Here is a 16,187-nt window from a genome sequence, read left to right on the forward strand (position 1 = left end):
CCGAATACCTAGACTAAATCCTCCAGTCTCGAATATACGCACGGCCGCTACACTGTTTGTCCGCCATTTTGCGAGTGAGAGGCCAGGGACTCAGGCTACCCGAATACCCCCAATTTTCTCCCCATAGCTGACGGTGCGATTGTACGTGGCGGTATAGGGAGTCCCGGTTCTCCTTCTCTAATTCTGTGGCTGTATCTCAAAATCAATATTGCCGAGTTCCGACTGATTTTGCTTGATCGCGTCACATATATCCCCAACACCTGAGCGCAACGCGATCGGCTATCAATTGTAGGCCTATACTGGTACGCTACGGTGAACTGATTCAAATCTCTTTCTGGGTTGTTCGAACCGGACCAGTATACGTACTAGCGATCTTGCAAACTTTATCATGTTTATTAAAATAAAATTACTGATCATAGCGAACCTTACAGTAAATTAGAAATAACGGGTCCTATTTTAAATTAGATGGGCCTTATAGCGGGCCTTATTTTTAATTAGAGATAGCGGGCTTTATTTTAAAATAGCGAATTTTATTTTCAATTACAGATATGAAGCGGGCTTTATATAAAATTAGAGATAGCGAACCCTATTTGGAATTAGAGACAACGAACCTTATTTGAAATTAGTGATAGCGAACCTTATTTAAATTTAGAAATAGCGAACCTTATTTAAAATTAGAGATAGCGAACCTTATTTAAAATTAGATATAGCGAACCTTATTTAAAATTAGAGGTAGCGAACCTTATTATAAATTAGAGATAGCGAACCTTGTTTGAAATTAGAGATAGCGAACCTTATTTAAAATTAGTGATAGCGAACCTTAGAGATAGCGAACCTTAGAGATAGCGAACCTTAGAGATAGCGAACCTTAGAGATAGCGGACCTTATTTGAAATTAGAGATAGCGAACCTTAGGAATACCGGGATTGTTAAAATTAGAGATAGCGGACCTTATTTTAAATTAGTGATAGCGAACCTTAGAGATAGCGAACCTTCAATAAATTAGTGATAGCGGACCTTTTTTTAAATTAGAGATAGCGGACCTTATTTAAAATTAGTGATAACGAACCTTAGGTATAGCGAACCCTAATCGAAATTAGTGATAACGAACCTTAGAGATAGCGGACCTTTTTCGTAATTAGTGATAACGAACCTTAGAGATAGCGAACCTTAGAGATAGCGAACCTAAGAGATAGCGAACCGTAACCATTTTGTTAGGGGTTGTGCAATAATTATGTGTACCCCCGTGGTGGTGAATTTTCAAAATGGTCTGCCAAAATCGCTTGCCCCCCTCTTCGGCCGTGCCAAAAATCTTTGCCCCCCTTTAGCCGTGCCAAAAATCTTTGCCCCCCCTTTAGCCGTGCCAAAAATCTTTGCCCCCCCCACCTTTTGACGTGCCAAAATTCTTTGCCCCCCCCCCTTTACACATGCAAGATGAGCAGTCTTGGGATTTGATGTGTCCCCGGAACAGTGGCGTAGATTTCTTTTTTACATTGGGGTTGGGGTTGGAAAAATTGTCTTGAAGTTTATTGTACAAAAAATAATTTTGCCCCCCTAGCGCAGGGCAAAATAATAAAGGAGTGAGAGAGATGGAAAAAAGGGGAAAAGAAATAGAAAGAGAGAATCCATAGGCCAACGATATAAGATGCGGATAGAATTTGAACAATTTAAAAATTTTTGTTACAAAATGGAACTATATTAGGCCTATATCAAAATGAAGTCGCTATCCCTTATATTCGTTTTTTTTTTTTTTTGCTCTTCGCTTTTTCAAACCACCGAAAAAAAAATTGGGTCAACCTTTTTGAGGAAGGGGCGGCAAAATTTTTGTTTGGTGGATTTGGGCCCCCGCCCCATACAGGCTTGCCCCCCCCCCCCTGGAAAAAAGCCCAGCTACGCCACTGCAAATAGGTTAATAACTCTCAGAAGTATGCCTACTTTATACCTTTTTCATGGGGGGAGGGTTCAAATCGGGGGGAGGGGCTCCCCATGCCCCCGCTAGTTACGCCACTGCATAATATATTTCTGATATGTGGGGTGGTTGTTGCCCCGGTGTTGCATGTGAATAGAATGATCAGCATGAAATAGAAACATGGTGCATTTTATTTACACACAAAAATGACATACAAAATTTATTTTACTCGTCACTTTTATTTACACCATAATATTTTCAGAATAAACAAAATAACACTCAAATGTACAACATGTTAAATAGTCACGATGATACACTTACACGGGTGGGGGTCTTGGATTTTTGTTGGTGGTCCATTTTAAGGCGGGAGCTATTATAGCAGAAATGCGAAAAATGGGAACAGTGCAGATTTTTAATTGTTTTATAGCAAAATTTGCGACTCTTCTTCAGATTTGGACATAGCGTAATTTTGAACAGAAATAATCGAAAATTAGTATTTTTTGGGGGGGAGGGGCCAAATTTGGCATAAAATGTTGAGGTGTTTTTGGAATCCCAGCAGTATCATATCCCTACCAATCCACATTCAAGACCCCCCCCCCCGAAAAAAAAAACCCGAAATATACCCAAAATATACTAATGTAGGCCCTACTTTGAAATGATTTCTGGTAAAACGCCCCCGAAAACGCCATTCTTTTAAAAGAAACTGGAAGAAGAAAAACATCAAAACGATATTCCCGGCTGTGCAATAATTATCTGTCCTAAGAGGCAAGCAATTTTTGGCATGGCAAAATTGGCAAGCAATTTGTGGCAGGTCGGGAACGGTGGGGAAGAGATTTTTGGGACACAATGAGGTACCATTAAAAAAAAACCTAAAAAGGTTTAATTGGCATGCCATGAGGTGGGGAGGGGGGAAATCATTTTTGACAGATTTTGAAATTTTCCCCCTGGGCAGATAATATTGCACAGCCCCAGAGATAAGATCAAATCCATCCAAAATCAGGAATTCTATTCAGGTTGCACATGCATGCCCCCGAAATTTTATTTTGCCCCCTCTGACCAAGAAAGCTGGCTACACCCCAGATTGCATGCCCGGATGTTCAGTTGCAAAATTGAGCAGTGTAAATAAGATCTGATGTTCTTTTAGCACTTATTAATCATAGGTTAATTAGCTACATATTTAAAACAATACCTGGGTAAGGGACGCACCATTTCATTCTGGGGGCATGGGAGTTTTGGTCAGGCAGAATTTTTTTTTAATTTCCCATTTTAATGTATACCTTTATACAGAGTTAAAGGAGCAAACATTATTTATTAATCAGTGGCTCATCTGGTAAAGGCGGGGCAGATGACCCATGATAAAAGACCTCGTTACAGTCGGTTCCGATCAGAGTAATATTAAGCCCGATTGTTGGCTACACTTGACTGTCCTGTTAAAATTGCCACGACCAGCTATCTACGGCGACCCCCTTCGTTCACCTGGCCGAAGTATCGTCAGCGTTTAGATTTCAGCTGTTTTAACAGCTGAAATCATTAAAATGCCTAGATATGCTCTACATTAAAAAAAAAAGTGTGCACAATTTTTTATCGTCTCACTACTGGGCGAATTTTGTTTTTCCAAACAACTCCCAGGAAATCAAATGGCACGCCCGTAACTTGTAAACACTAAATAGCAATTACTTATGAGTATTATAAGGTTATCACGACATTAAAGCCATGATGTGTGATTTGCTCACAGCGACGCCCTCAATCTTTACCACTTTTCGTATGAGTGTAATGCCCAATGGTGTACAAAAATACCATGTGAAGTGCTTTAATTACAATGAATTTTTTTTCCACAGTTAGGCGGCCAAGTAGTTTTCTTAATCTTTCTCAATTATTTCGACTTAAAATGATCAGGAAACCTCTATTACAGTTGTTATTAATATTATGTAGCCTAATGCTCTTTGGCAAAGAATAACAAAATAATAACATTTGACCAAAATTATACATCGTCATGGTCGTTGCCCTGACAGTCACCAAAACAATGCAAGCTATATAATTATTATACGGTCAGGAGTGGATCAAGGTTCTTGTAAGGGGGCCCATTCCTGAAAAACTGTCCGGCTCGCTTCACTCGTTAACTCTATTGGTTATTCATTCTGCCTCAGCACCGGGCCTCAGCGCCCCCCCCCCCCCATCCGAGTCGAAAAATTGTGCATTCTTTTTTTATTGCTGTTGTTGCAAAATTGCCTAAAAATCGTATTTTTTTCTCTCTCTCCTTCTCTTTTTTATATAAAGCGACCTCGCATATACGAGTCTCTTGTCTGGCAAAATAACTGTTCCCGGCCCATTTAGAACTTTTGTTCAGTTAACCAGTTTTATACCTCAGAGTCTATTTACAGCTATTAAAATTGAACTTGTTTTTTTTTCTCAGTTACTATAATTGTGTTCAGCCTCTAGCATGCAACATATTGCAGCCAATGAAGAGATTATGACTGTGTTACCATGGTTACTATATTGATGCGTACATCTTCTGCTCTTTCGCGAAAAAATTGAAAACACAAGGTGATGTTCATCACTTGAAAAAACAACCCATAGCACTACCCATCATGCTCTGGGGCAGTCTCTTTTACACATTACTTGGCATACTCGCATCGCTCATCAGTAAGTGTCCCGTATTGAGACTCATATCCAACGACTTCAACCTCTCGCCCGTTTTAGCTTCCATAAGATACTCCAACAATTGCACGGCTTTTAAAGGCGTTATAATAGCATACACCAAATGGGCGTTCAAATGAGAGTCAAATTTGCTCCAGCGCTGCGCGAATGTGAGCACCACGCCGGGCTTGAGGCATTTGATGGATGCTTGACCAGTGAACTGACGCAATTTCTCTTCGAACTGTTCGTTGTTGAATACTTTGACCGTTGCATCTCGTGCCATTTCCTCTGATATGCCAGTCTGGTTCATGGTATTCCACCAGAATACTTTGCTACGGCAGTGTCGTGTGGCGTAGATGTTGCCTTTTTCGTCCACTTGCAAACGAACTCTGAAAGATTTGACAAAGTATTTCAAGATGCTTAATTTTAAAAGAAATACAAATCACGAAAACATTAATGAGAGTGAACTAGAACAGCAGGGCAATACATTGTTGTTGTTGTTACTCAGTTTTCTTTCTTCAAATGTAATCACAGTGCTCTATTTATGATCATCCTTACCAATTCTTTACAACACTCAAAATTTGATTAGTAAAATGCAGTGGCTTATATTCGACAAATTACGGTATAATCAAGCATTCCCCATTACTCTGTCACTCAATATTTAATTTGATACATTGTAGTAAAAAGGCAGTAGCTTATATTCGACAAATTGAGGAATAATCACCCATGCTTTATGTACCCCTTCTCTATGACACTCAATGTGTGATTAGTAAAATGCAGTGGCTTATATTCGACAGATTACGGTATAATCAAGCATTCCCCATTACTCTGTCACTCAATATTTAATTTGATACATTGTAGTAATAAAAATTCCTTTAAAAGGAATAGGGTGGGCAAATGAAAAATTGTCAAGAGAAATGAAAGTATGAGTAAGTCAAGTTCACAATAAATAAAAATTCCTTTAAAAGGAATAGGGCGAGCAAATGAATTGTCAAGATAAAGGTGTAGTTCCATATTGATAAGTCCAAGTAAAATAAAAAACATGTTTCACGTCCAGGTTTTTGAAAAAAAGGAGTAGGAGGGCCTTTTTATTTTGTATCGCAGAATCGATGTAAATACCCATATTTAGAGCTATTTTAGCGTGCACAATAATGCCTGCAAAAACGAGGAGGCCTCTTTTTATTTGTTGTTCTGAGGGGTAGGCCCCCTCTAATGATCTCGAAACCTTCCAAATTGTTTCTTGTATATTGAGAAGGCTATAGAAAGCATCTCAACTCCCAAGACATAATTTTAAAAAAGTTATAACTGAATTGCAAAATATAAAAATATAATTGAAGAAACCTCCAAAAAGGAGGGAGGGGACGTGAAACATGTTTATTTTTGTATTTGGCCTAATGCAGTATTACTTCGATTATCACTTGTCATCATTAGCAGAGGAGTGAAATTTTGATTGAAAGAATTAAACTAAGGGACGCACCATTTGATACTGAGAGGGGGTAGGAAGTTGGGGTCGGGGAAAGTTTTTTATTTTTTATAGTTGGTGGGGAAAGTTTTTTTTTTGCTCATGAAGTGGGTGAAGTTTTTTTTTTTTTTTTTAAACTTCCTACCCCACCCTGAGAATCTAATGGTGCATCCCTAAGAAGGTTTGTGTTTGAAGTTATATAAATAACGAACTAAGAGCAATCGAATTAGGACAACAAAATAAAAAAAATAAAAACCCACACCATAGGACTGCAGGCTACTTTTTAGTCACCCACCTTTGTAGGACTACACAACAAAATAGCCCTCCACCATAGGACTTTGCGGTAAAATATTTAGAGGAGTATGCCAATTAAGGCCAAGAAAAAAAATGTATATGTCCGGACTTTTTCAAAAATTGGTGAGGGAGGTCCTTATTATTTGTTATCGTGTTATTGTTTTACCATTCATTTCTGTGTAAAATTGCAATGGCAAATGTTTGTCAACACATCATAAAATCGGGGAGGCCCCTAATATTGTTGTTATTTCCCCAAAGCCCTACCCCTAGCTTGAAGAAAGTGTTTGCAATGTGTTTATAAATGATAACCAAGAACTTCTAAACATGTCATTTCATCACAACAATTTTATAAACAAAGTAAGGAAGCAAATAGGAAAAATAACTAAAATATTTGAAAATCATCAAAAATCGGAGAGGACGGGGACGATATACACGTTATTTATTTTACTTGGCCTAAACAATGAATCACCACTCATGACTCGAGGTCAAAACCATTATGTAAATAAGATAATGTTTGCATGCGATGTCAAACAAGGAAATGTTGACATAAATTAATTGACTGTTTGGTTTTCACGATGCTATTAATTTAGCCCAAAGATTAGGAAAAAGTAGCAAAACTGGTGAACTGGTACTGTTCAAATAAAACATCTGCAAATCTTGCTGCAATTTCCAAATAGTATTTCTATTACTTAAATAATTATTTTTGTTATTTCTTTTAATACAAGCACATTACTACCTATGACGACTTTATCGTATTACTTACATATCAAAATCAAGTAATAATGACAAAACTCGCCGTAAACTATCACCTCTGTGGGTGTTTGGGATATAACCGGCACGAATATTTTCTCAACACTGCGGCATGTGAAAAAGTAGGTCAATAGTCAGAGAATACAGGGTGGGTGCGGCACGCCGCACCCACCCAAAAAGGCAGTAGCTTATATTCGACAAATTGAGGAATAATCACCCATGCTTTATGTACCCCTTCTCTATGACACTCAATATGTGATTAGTAAAATGCAGTGGCTTATATTCGACAGATTACGGTATAATCATGCTTTCCTCATCTCTTTCCCCAGCAGTGGCTTATATTCGACAAATGACGGTATAATAATGCTTTCCTCTTCTCCTTGATATTCAATATTTGATTGCTAAAATGAAGTGGCTTATATTCGACAAATTACGGTATAATTTATAATCATGCTTACCCCTTCTCTATGACACTCAATATTTGGTTAGTAAACTTGAATTGTTTCTCCGTCACAGTCCCATCATATGTCTGAGAAAGAGGTGGTAAGACGACTGCTTCGACTCCCGTTAAGTCACCCAGTACAGGACGATTGTAAAATATCAAGCACCCCTTGGCATTGGAGATATGCTGATCTATCGCTGATATGGTGCGGTAGTTTACTCGGACTCGCATTTCATAATCTGTGGTTTAAAAGAAGGAAGGAAAATAAATTAGAAAAGTATACAGTTTCCCAGGTGATGGGTTCGACTCTTTACAAGTCTCCAGCTGCAAGACGTGGACAGCTTGGTGAAAATTGAAATTTTACCTTGTGTAGGTCTATGGAGATTAAACCCATTATTATCAGATCCACAAATCCTCAAAATGAGAGCTCACAAATCATTTTTATGCGCATTATTTAGAAGCATAGCACAGTTTTGTAAATTATCTCAAAACATAACCACGGGAATACGGGATTATAAACGTCGAGTACCATTTTATTTGGTACTAATGTATAGCTACGAGTCTCCTCTATCCGGTGATACCAAATAAGTGCAAATATTCTCCATATAATGTCACTAGCTATCAAATTAGTCCTTTGTTTTAAAAAACAAACATAACATTTTATCATTTAGGGTTTGCGAATCAGTATTAGCCCGGGGGGGGCACTCCAACTTTGGAGGTGACGCATATGTAGGGCTGTTAAGACCCCCTTTTTCAGCATCGCTGTCGCCCAAAGACCCCATATTTTTTTACGAACACCGTTCTGTCACCCGAAGACCCCTTATTTTTTTCATTTGATCTGTCACCCAAAGACCCTTACTTGTTCAATTTTAACAGCAACTTTCATTTATCACTGATTTTGTCACTTATTTTGATAAAACAAAGAAATTTGAAGCCATTTAGAACTAGAAATTCGATTTTCGAGGTTTCTGTTGCGCTGTTTCGGCTCTCACCCAAAGATTCCATTTAAAAAAAAAGGTCATGTTCTCACCCAATGACCCCATATTTTTTACATTTTGCTCTCACCGAATGCCAAAAATCATGCTCTCACCCAATGACCCCATATTTTTTACATTTTACTCTCACCGAATGCCCCTTAGTGCGAAAGTGCCAGCCCTACACCTATATCCATTTCAAATTGAAGTGCCCCCCCCCCCCGGGGTATTAGACCAGTTTAATGCGTAATTTATAGGCCTCTATATAATAGCTTATCTAGAGAAACTTTAACTATTCAAAGACCCCTTCTTTCCTGAGAGAGAGACAGAGAGAAAAAAGAACGGTCCAATATTTTGAGAAAAAAATCTTACTTTGAGGTACATATGCCATGTCTTGTGTCGGAGATACGCTACAACTTGGTGCCGAAGCTACAGGTACCTCTTGCTCCTTCTTTCTCTTGCTTCGTCTCACTGTATGCTTCTTGGAGGAAGGTTGCTGTGTAGTTGAGTCAGGGGAAGGTGCCTGCGCATGCACAGAGTTTGTAGCCATTGCTGCACCTGTGTGCGGGAAATCAAGACAAGTATTGATAATAAATGACAAATTGCACTGTAGAGCATTTTTATACTTATAAAATTAAAAACCTCCGTTTAGCCTATTTGTTGTTAATACATGTTATTTTAACATTATGTTGTTATTCTTGCTATCAGCACCGTGATCTGAATTTAATTGCACTTTATACAATTTACAATTCATCTTATGTATAATTTTCTGGGTTTTTTTTTGGGGGGGGGGGTTCTTTTACATTTGACTGGAAAGACTATGCAAAGCATATAGCTTTGTTCAGAATTCCATTCTTTTTCCAAACGCTTGTCTCCTGGGGTTTGGGCTAATTGCCATTTCTATGAAGAAAATGACAAAAATGACAAAAATATGTCTATAAATATTTCAGAGTTGTTAAACAAATAGATTTATATAAACAATAATTTTTCCCTGAAATTTGATTTTGTTTAGAATTGGGATGCAACCATTATCTAGCGTACCTGGAAAGCCATTGTGGATTACTACTCCATTTTGTACACCACCAGCAGATGACACAGGGGGATTTTGAACAATGGGCACCACTTGATGTCTTTGCTGTTGCTGCTGTAGCTGTTGCTGATGAAGCTGTTGCTGCTGCTGATGATGGTGATTTGGGTAAATCATTTGTAGTATCTTCTCTTGATGTAGTTGCTGTTGATGAAGCGGTTGTTCCAGCATGTGTACTATTTGCTGCAACTTGTCTTGCTGCATATGCTGTTGATGCTTCTGTTGTTGTTGCTGCTGCTGCTGCTGTTGCTGTTTCTGCTGTTGTTTATGTTGCTGAAGAAGCTGTTGAGTTTCAAGTTGTTGACGCAGCTGTAAAATCTGCTGTAGATGCTGTTGCTGCATGGCTAGCTGCGGTGTGTTCGGCTCCTCTGCCATTTGTTGCAACTCTGATGTGACCATTTGAAGGGACTGACGCTCCGGAACAGTTCGCTCCTGATCGATATATTGGGTTTCCATGTCTGTGCTGTCAGGGGCTTTAAAGTTCAAAGAAAAACAAATCTTATTGACTTAAATTACGAGACGTCTTTCTGAAATTCATATCTTACGCAGTAATAAGTTTTTTCCCCAAAAATTAAGAGGTCATGGACCGGTATAATATACCTATGGAAATTCTGAGGTAACTTAAAAACAATTAGCGATCAATGAAACTTGTCATATTTGTCATAAGCTTTAAAACACATCATGAAGGCCTTTTCCCCCTCAATTTATGAAGTAACTTACCCCTTCCCAGTCCTGAGCATTCCATGTCTATGCCGTTATCATCAGCAAACCCATCCTGTGAATTGAAATAAATGAAATAATACAATAAATAATTAAATGGCAGTATGGGGGGGGGGCACGGTGGTGCATTGGTACGGGCTCTGCGGACTCATGATATTGGAGGAGGTTCGAGCAGGACACACGTGTGTTCCAGCCCAATCCAATCAAAATTTTAGAAAATTCCCACAGGAAAATTGCCGAAAAACGGCTTGTGCCCCCCATCATGCCCCCCCCCGAATAGGATGACTCACGCCACTGTCGAGCCCCGGTGGTGCCATATCCCGTAGGCCTACACTGTTAGAACAGTTTGGAAATTTTTACCCAGCTTGGGTTTAAGTTTTACCCAACCGCTGATGGGTGCTATGCTATCCCAGCTAACACAAAAACGTTTTAAAAACATTTTAAAACAAGTTATATTTTGGGTTTTGGTTTAGGTCAAAACGTTTTAATAACATTAAATTGTCGGGTTATATAAAGGTCATGGAAACGTTTTAAAACGTTTTGTATGAAAACACACTACCACAACATTTTTAAAATGTTTTCAAAATGTTATTGTAAACTATTTTTTGCAAATAATTTTTGCCATATTTTGTCAACACTTAAATAACATTATGTTAAAATATTTGCAGTGTGTTATCAAAAAATGTTTTTTAATATTATGAAAACGTTTTATACCCTTTATATACCCTTTAAATAACCCGACATTTAAACGTTTTCTGACAACTTTTTATAACCATTTGCAAATGATGCCAAAAACGTTTTGTGTTTGCTGGGATATGAACAACCATGGGTAAACGTGTTACCTAACTTCGCATCGTTTGGGCATGTTGGGTAAAGGTTATGAGAATTAGGGTAAAAAACTTATGGGTAAATCATTTGGGTAATATAATTTTATAAGGGACATTACTCGAAATAGACTAATGTTATACTCGAAATAGAGTAATGCTACTCGAAATAGAGTAATGCTACTCGAAATAGAGTAATGCTACTCGAAATAGAGTAATGTCCCTTAAAACGAGTGAACGAGTATACATTGAACAAGTGGTTTCCACTCTTTTTTATGGTTTTTACACTTTTAGGGGTGATTTACATTTTTCTCACTCATTTGGAGTGGAGTGCGAGTTTGTCATTCTTAGTCTTAGAGCAAATGGAGGCAAAGATAAAAAAAAAGATGGAAAGCCATGTAGGCCACGTAGTGTACTTACATCAGGGTTGAAATCAAAATGCTTCGGCAAAAGTGGGCTTTGAAGATTTATGAAATCATCTTCGACAGTAACACCACCTGCAAGAGAAAATAATTTATATTCATCATTCATTGATTAGAGTGTAAAGATACAGTAGGCCATAAATATTTTAGATAGGAGGATTTAGGCCTAAGAATATTTCAATTTTTGATTCAGATTATAGGATGATTGGCTGATGGATTTGGTTTAATTGGATTTGTTTATTGATTGGTTTACTAATTGATTGATTAGCTGATCGATGTTTGATTGAACAATTGATTATTTGATTTAACTGATTATTTATTGATTGATCATTCCGAAACAAATGAATTTGATACAAATCATGTTATTGATGTGTTCTCGAAATGTATTGATTGATTGACTGAAAAACTTGATCGATAAAGTTTGATTGATTCACATTAGTGATAATTGGGTAGTTGGTTGAATGGTTGATTGATTCATTTATTTATTTATTCATTACTGTGTTGTTTGATTGATATATTGATTGATTGGTTGATTAATTGACTGATTGATTGATTGCCTGTTTGATTGATTGATTGATCGATCGATCGATCGATTAAATGATTACCTTGATTGATTGATCGATCGATCGATTGATCGATTAAATGATTACCTTGATTGATTGATTGCCTGTTTGATTGATTGATTGATTGATCGATTAAATGATTACATTGATTGATTGATTGATCGATCGATCGATTAAATGATTACCTTGATTGATCGCCTGTTTGATTGAGTGATTGATTGATTGATTGATCGATTAAATGATTACCTGCAGCTGAGGTTGATTCATGTCCATTATACTGGCCAAAATCCTGCAGCCAATTCTCTGGGTGAATCCCACACATCCGATCATTAAGATCGATTTCCATATCTGATGCACACTTTCAATATTCACTTGGACGTATAGTTGCAATTGTACTTTCTATGATAGCGAAGTTAAGTTGGTGAAGAAGAGACTGTCAGGAAGTATGATGTCTGACTTTTTCGATCGGATATGTTGTCTTTCCTGTTATGAGAAAAAATGTTTGTTTTCATAATATTGTCAAAATGACACTCCATCTTTTGTAAAATTAGCATTGTTAGTTGTTTTTGGTCTTTCCAACAGTGCTCGAGGAAAGGAGGAGGGCCTTGTTCTTTTGTGAGATCAAATGCGAGATTCTGAGGGGTAAACACCCTTAGAGTACCACAAAAAGGCTTGTAAGTGATCCTTGTTCTCTAATTAACTTATTTATGGACGAAGTTTTCCTAAAGCATTCCAAAGTCTTAAAAAACTAAAAATTGAAAATCTTTTTTTTTTTAATCAAAAAATCTGACAAGTCCCAGGAATTGAGGAGGGGGAGGGGGAAGAACCAAAACATTTAAAAAAATCGGCCAAAACCAATATATAATGGACTCTACCCATTGTATACTATAATTTTGGAACCTGGAAAAATACAAGAATCCAAAAATAAAACCAAACAATGAAATAAAATGTAGCATAATGATCAAGGGTCTGACTCATAACCCAGTCAGCCGTGTCCATTGCCAGGGTCTGCAGATTTTTAGGGTCTGATTTTCTGGATAAAGCGAAATGTAGCTTCCCATGTCAAATCTTTGGGTTTAATGAAATTAAAAATTGTACTTATTTTTTAATTTCTCGCAAAAGTGTAATTTTACTAGGGGCTAACACTGTGTATTCTCTCAGTCATCTGGGCATGGGAAAAGTTTAAATTGTGATGTCAACCAGAAAAACTGTTGTTAGATGTTATCACCGAAGTTGCGGCTAAAACCTTTGGCCTTTAGCTCGGTGGATGATTTAGGGTCATCTGAGGTCAATCGATGAGGAAGTGAGGATGGGGCTGTTATTGTGTTATTAATATTATAGCTTATTTTATTTTAAAGCACATGCAGTAAATAATATGAGTCCAGACTCACCCGAGTCCATTATATTGGTACCCCCCCCCCGCCACATCTAAAATAAATTTTATGAGCCCCTTTGTCAAGAAAAGAATGCAAAAAAATGCGCAACACCCCCCACCCCGCCCTCCCAGCTCCATTGGGACCCCTAAAAATGAACACACAAAATAATACTTCTTTTCGCAGAGCTACTATTTTCCACTATTTTGCGCAATTCACCAGATCACTGATCATTTCACTAAAATAGGCCTAGCCTTAGGTATGGGGCCTACACATTAGCCTACGTACACCCACGCCTACATTAACACAAATTTTGGAAAATCAAGTTGTACTTTCGACGCACATTTTACAAGTTTTAAAATATTGATCCTAATTTAACCATTTTAATTGTTCTACTGTGCTACGCGTAGGCCTACAAATAAAAACACTCAAGTGATAAAAACCTACCTGACCCTCGGGCCTCGACAATCACTGACGATGGCTCTTCAAAACAGTGACAGCGTAGTATATGCTCCCGTTTAATTTATAGAATGATCAAAACCCCGGGATCAAAACAGGAAGTAAAATATTTAAAGATTTTAACATTGTTTGCCATTTTGTCTACAAATTAAATATAATGGCGTATTTACTTTAATATTAATGTGGAATTCCCCATGTCTACAATAACGGTACTAATCATGCATAGCATGAGCATAGTGGACTTACCTACTCAATTCCTTCTGGAAAATTCTGCCCGCCCGGCAAGTTGAGCTTTCTAAAACACTCTACTACGTGTCGCGGAATATACATATATAGTCACCCCGACCAAAACTGAATAATATTCAGTCAAATTTCAAGAACCATTTTAAATCGATGAAATATTTAATATGGCGATGTTACATTCACTACCGCAGTGGACACATTCATCTTGATGATCAAGGTACATGTACATGCAGCTTTCTGAACACGAACGTTTGTTTGGGAAATAGCACACTGACGTCATGGTTTGTGGTTATTTTTAGCACGGGATTTCCCAATGCAGTACGGTTGTGTATAGGATACACGGTGATGTCGTGTAAACAACAAGTGCATGTACAATAACTGTTTGCGTGACCTCACGAGGCTCAGTCTGACGTGTTGCCCAAAATAGCATCATCATACCGCTGACAGGCCACTGCATAGTTGAAATTAACGATTTCACGTCAATGGTTTCATTTATATGAAAATATGATTAAAATTATTCACCCAATGACACCAGGTAGTTTTTAGTAGCACTTTATTTTATTAATAATTTTTTCCTCAAGCAAAATAAACAATTCATGTAACAAAAGATTTACCCCATTTCAAAACATAAAATAATAAAACAAAAATAATGGTCACTGCCCGTTCACTGCAAAACAAATTAATGGCCTTTGCCCGGGAATCTGTGATAATGACATCGGGATGACATTTAAAGCATGCTATTTAAGCATCAGTAGGCTACATGATACATCATATGAATATATATTATTTAGATTTAATTCCAAAACTCAATATATAGGCCTATTATTATTATTTGAATGGATTAAGGGCTCTGGTAGCAACGTTTGAATATGAAGAATGTCCTTCTGATATCAAATAATTGGGTTGGGCGCCGCCCCCCCCCCAAAAAAAAGTCCCCAAATGCCCAAAAAGTCACATTTGCGAGCGTAACGAGCAAAAAATATGGGTTTTTACGCCTTTGTGGTTAAAAAAGGTCCAAATTTTTGGGAAAAAAGTCTACTTTTTCAAAATCAGTCCCCCCTCCAAATAATAAATCCCGGTTTGTTACGGGCCTGGGTGGGGCAAGGGGGCATTTGCAACCGTCCATTTCTTGCCTCCTCATCCAGTCCCCCCTTAAAACCCCAAAATTACGCAAATGTCCACTTTTAGATGCAATTTTGCGCAATTTAAATGGTTGATTTTGCACCCCCCATTCACTTTGCCCTCCCTCCCCCGAAAACAATTCCTAGCGCCGCCACTGGTAGTGACAAACGTGATTGATAATTGCTATATAACTTCAGACAAGCAGTTAATGTTAAATTTTACACTTTTTTAAGAAGGCTTAAAAATATAATATATAGGCCCTACGATTAATATTAAAATAAAATATACGATTTCGTATAATATTAAAATATATTATTACAATATACGATTTCGGTCAAATTTTAATTTGGTTATTCTAATTATAATTTGGTTGATTTCATTATTTTTATTTTTATTTGGTTATTCAAATTTTAATTTGATTATTCTTTGCCAAATATTATTAACAACTGTCAGGAATGTTTTCTGGAAATATTAGCCAAATTGTTGAGGCAAAATAAATGAAAACTTACTTTAAATTCATAATTATGACTTAAATTAAAACTTGCTCTGTTGTCCTAAAAATACAACAGAGCAAGAATCCAGGTAGGCATGTTAGGTGTAAGTTGGGACATGTGTAAACATTACAAATATCACAGGGATATCATTGAATATGTCAAAAAAAAACAGGTTTGAAAAAAAATAACCAAACTCATATTGTAAGCAATAAATAGTCCGTGAAATAGTCCATGGAACCTGAGAGGGTGAACACGTGTTCCTTGGGTGATCAGTCCGAGGAAAACATGAAGTACTCAAACATAATCTGCTTAAACATGAGAGCCATGCATGGAAAAAAATTTACCAGAAGAATGCCTAAACATGCATGCGCCACCCCAAAAATGGTTTGGTTTTGAAAGGGGAAACAATATTT

General features: G+C 37.4%; 1 protein-coding gene across 1 annotated transcript; it reads right to left on the reverse strand.

The window, feature by feature from the left end:
- Window positions 1-2,127: 2,127 nt before the first annotated feature.
- Window positions 2,128-14,379, reverse strand: LOC140146725 (uncharacterized). Its single transcript, XM_072168597.1, has 8 exons — window positions 14,162-14,379; window positions 12,330-12,566; window positions 11,519-11,595; window positions 10,275-10,329; window positions 9,509-10,027; window positions 8,840-9,025; window positions 7,510-7,732; window positions 2,128-4,934 (listed from the first exon to the last, which is right to left on the reverse strand). The coding sequence occupies exons 2-8, from the start codon at window positions 12,427-12,429 to the stop codon at window positions 4,517-4,519; spliced, it is 1,578 nt and encodes a 525-aa protein (XP_072024698.1). The 5' UTR covers window positions 12,430-12,566; window positions 14,162-14,379; the 3' UTR covers window positions 2,128-4,516.
- Between the last annotated feature and the right edge of the window lie 1,808 nt (window positions 14,380-16,187).

Source organism: Amphiura filiformis, chromosome 2 (assembly GCF_039555335.1).
Source record: "Amphiura filiformis chromosome 2, Afil_fr2py, whole genome shotgun sequence".
Classification (NCBI taxonomy): domain Eukaryota; kingdom Metazoa; phylum Echinodermata; class Ophiuroidea; order Amphilepidida; family Amphiuridae; genus Amphiura; species Amphiura filiformis.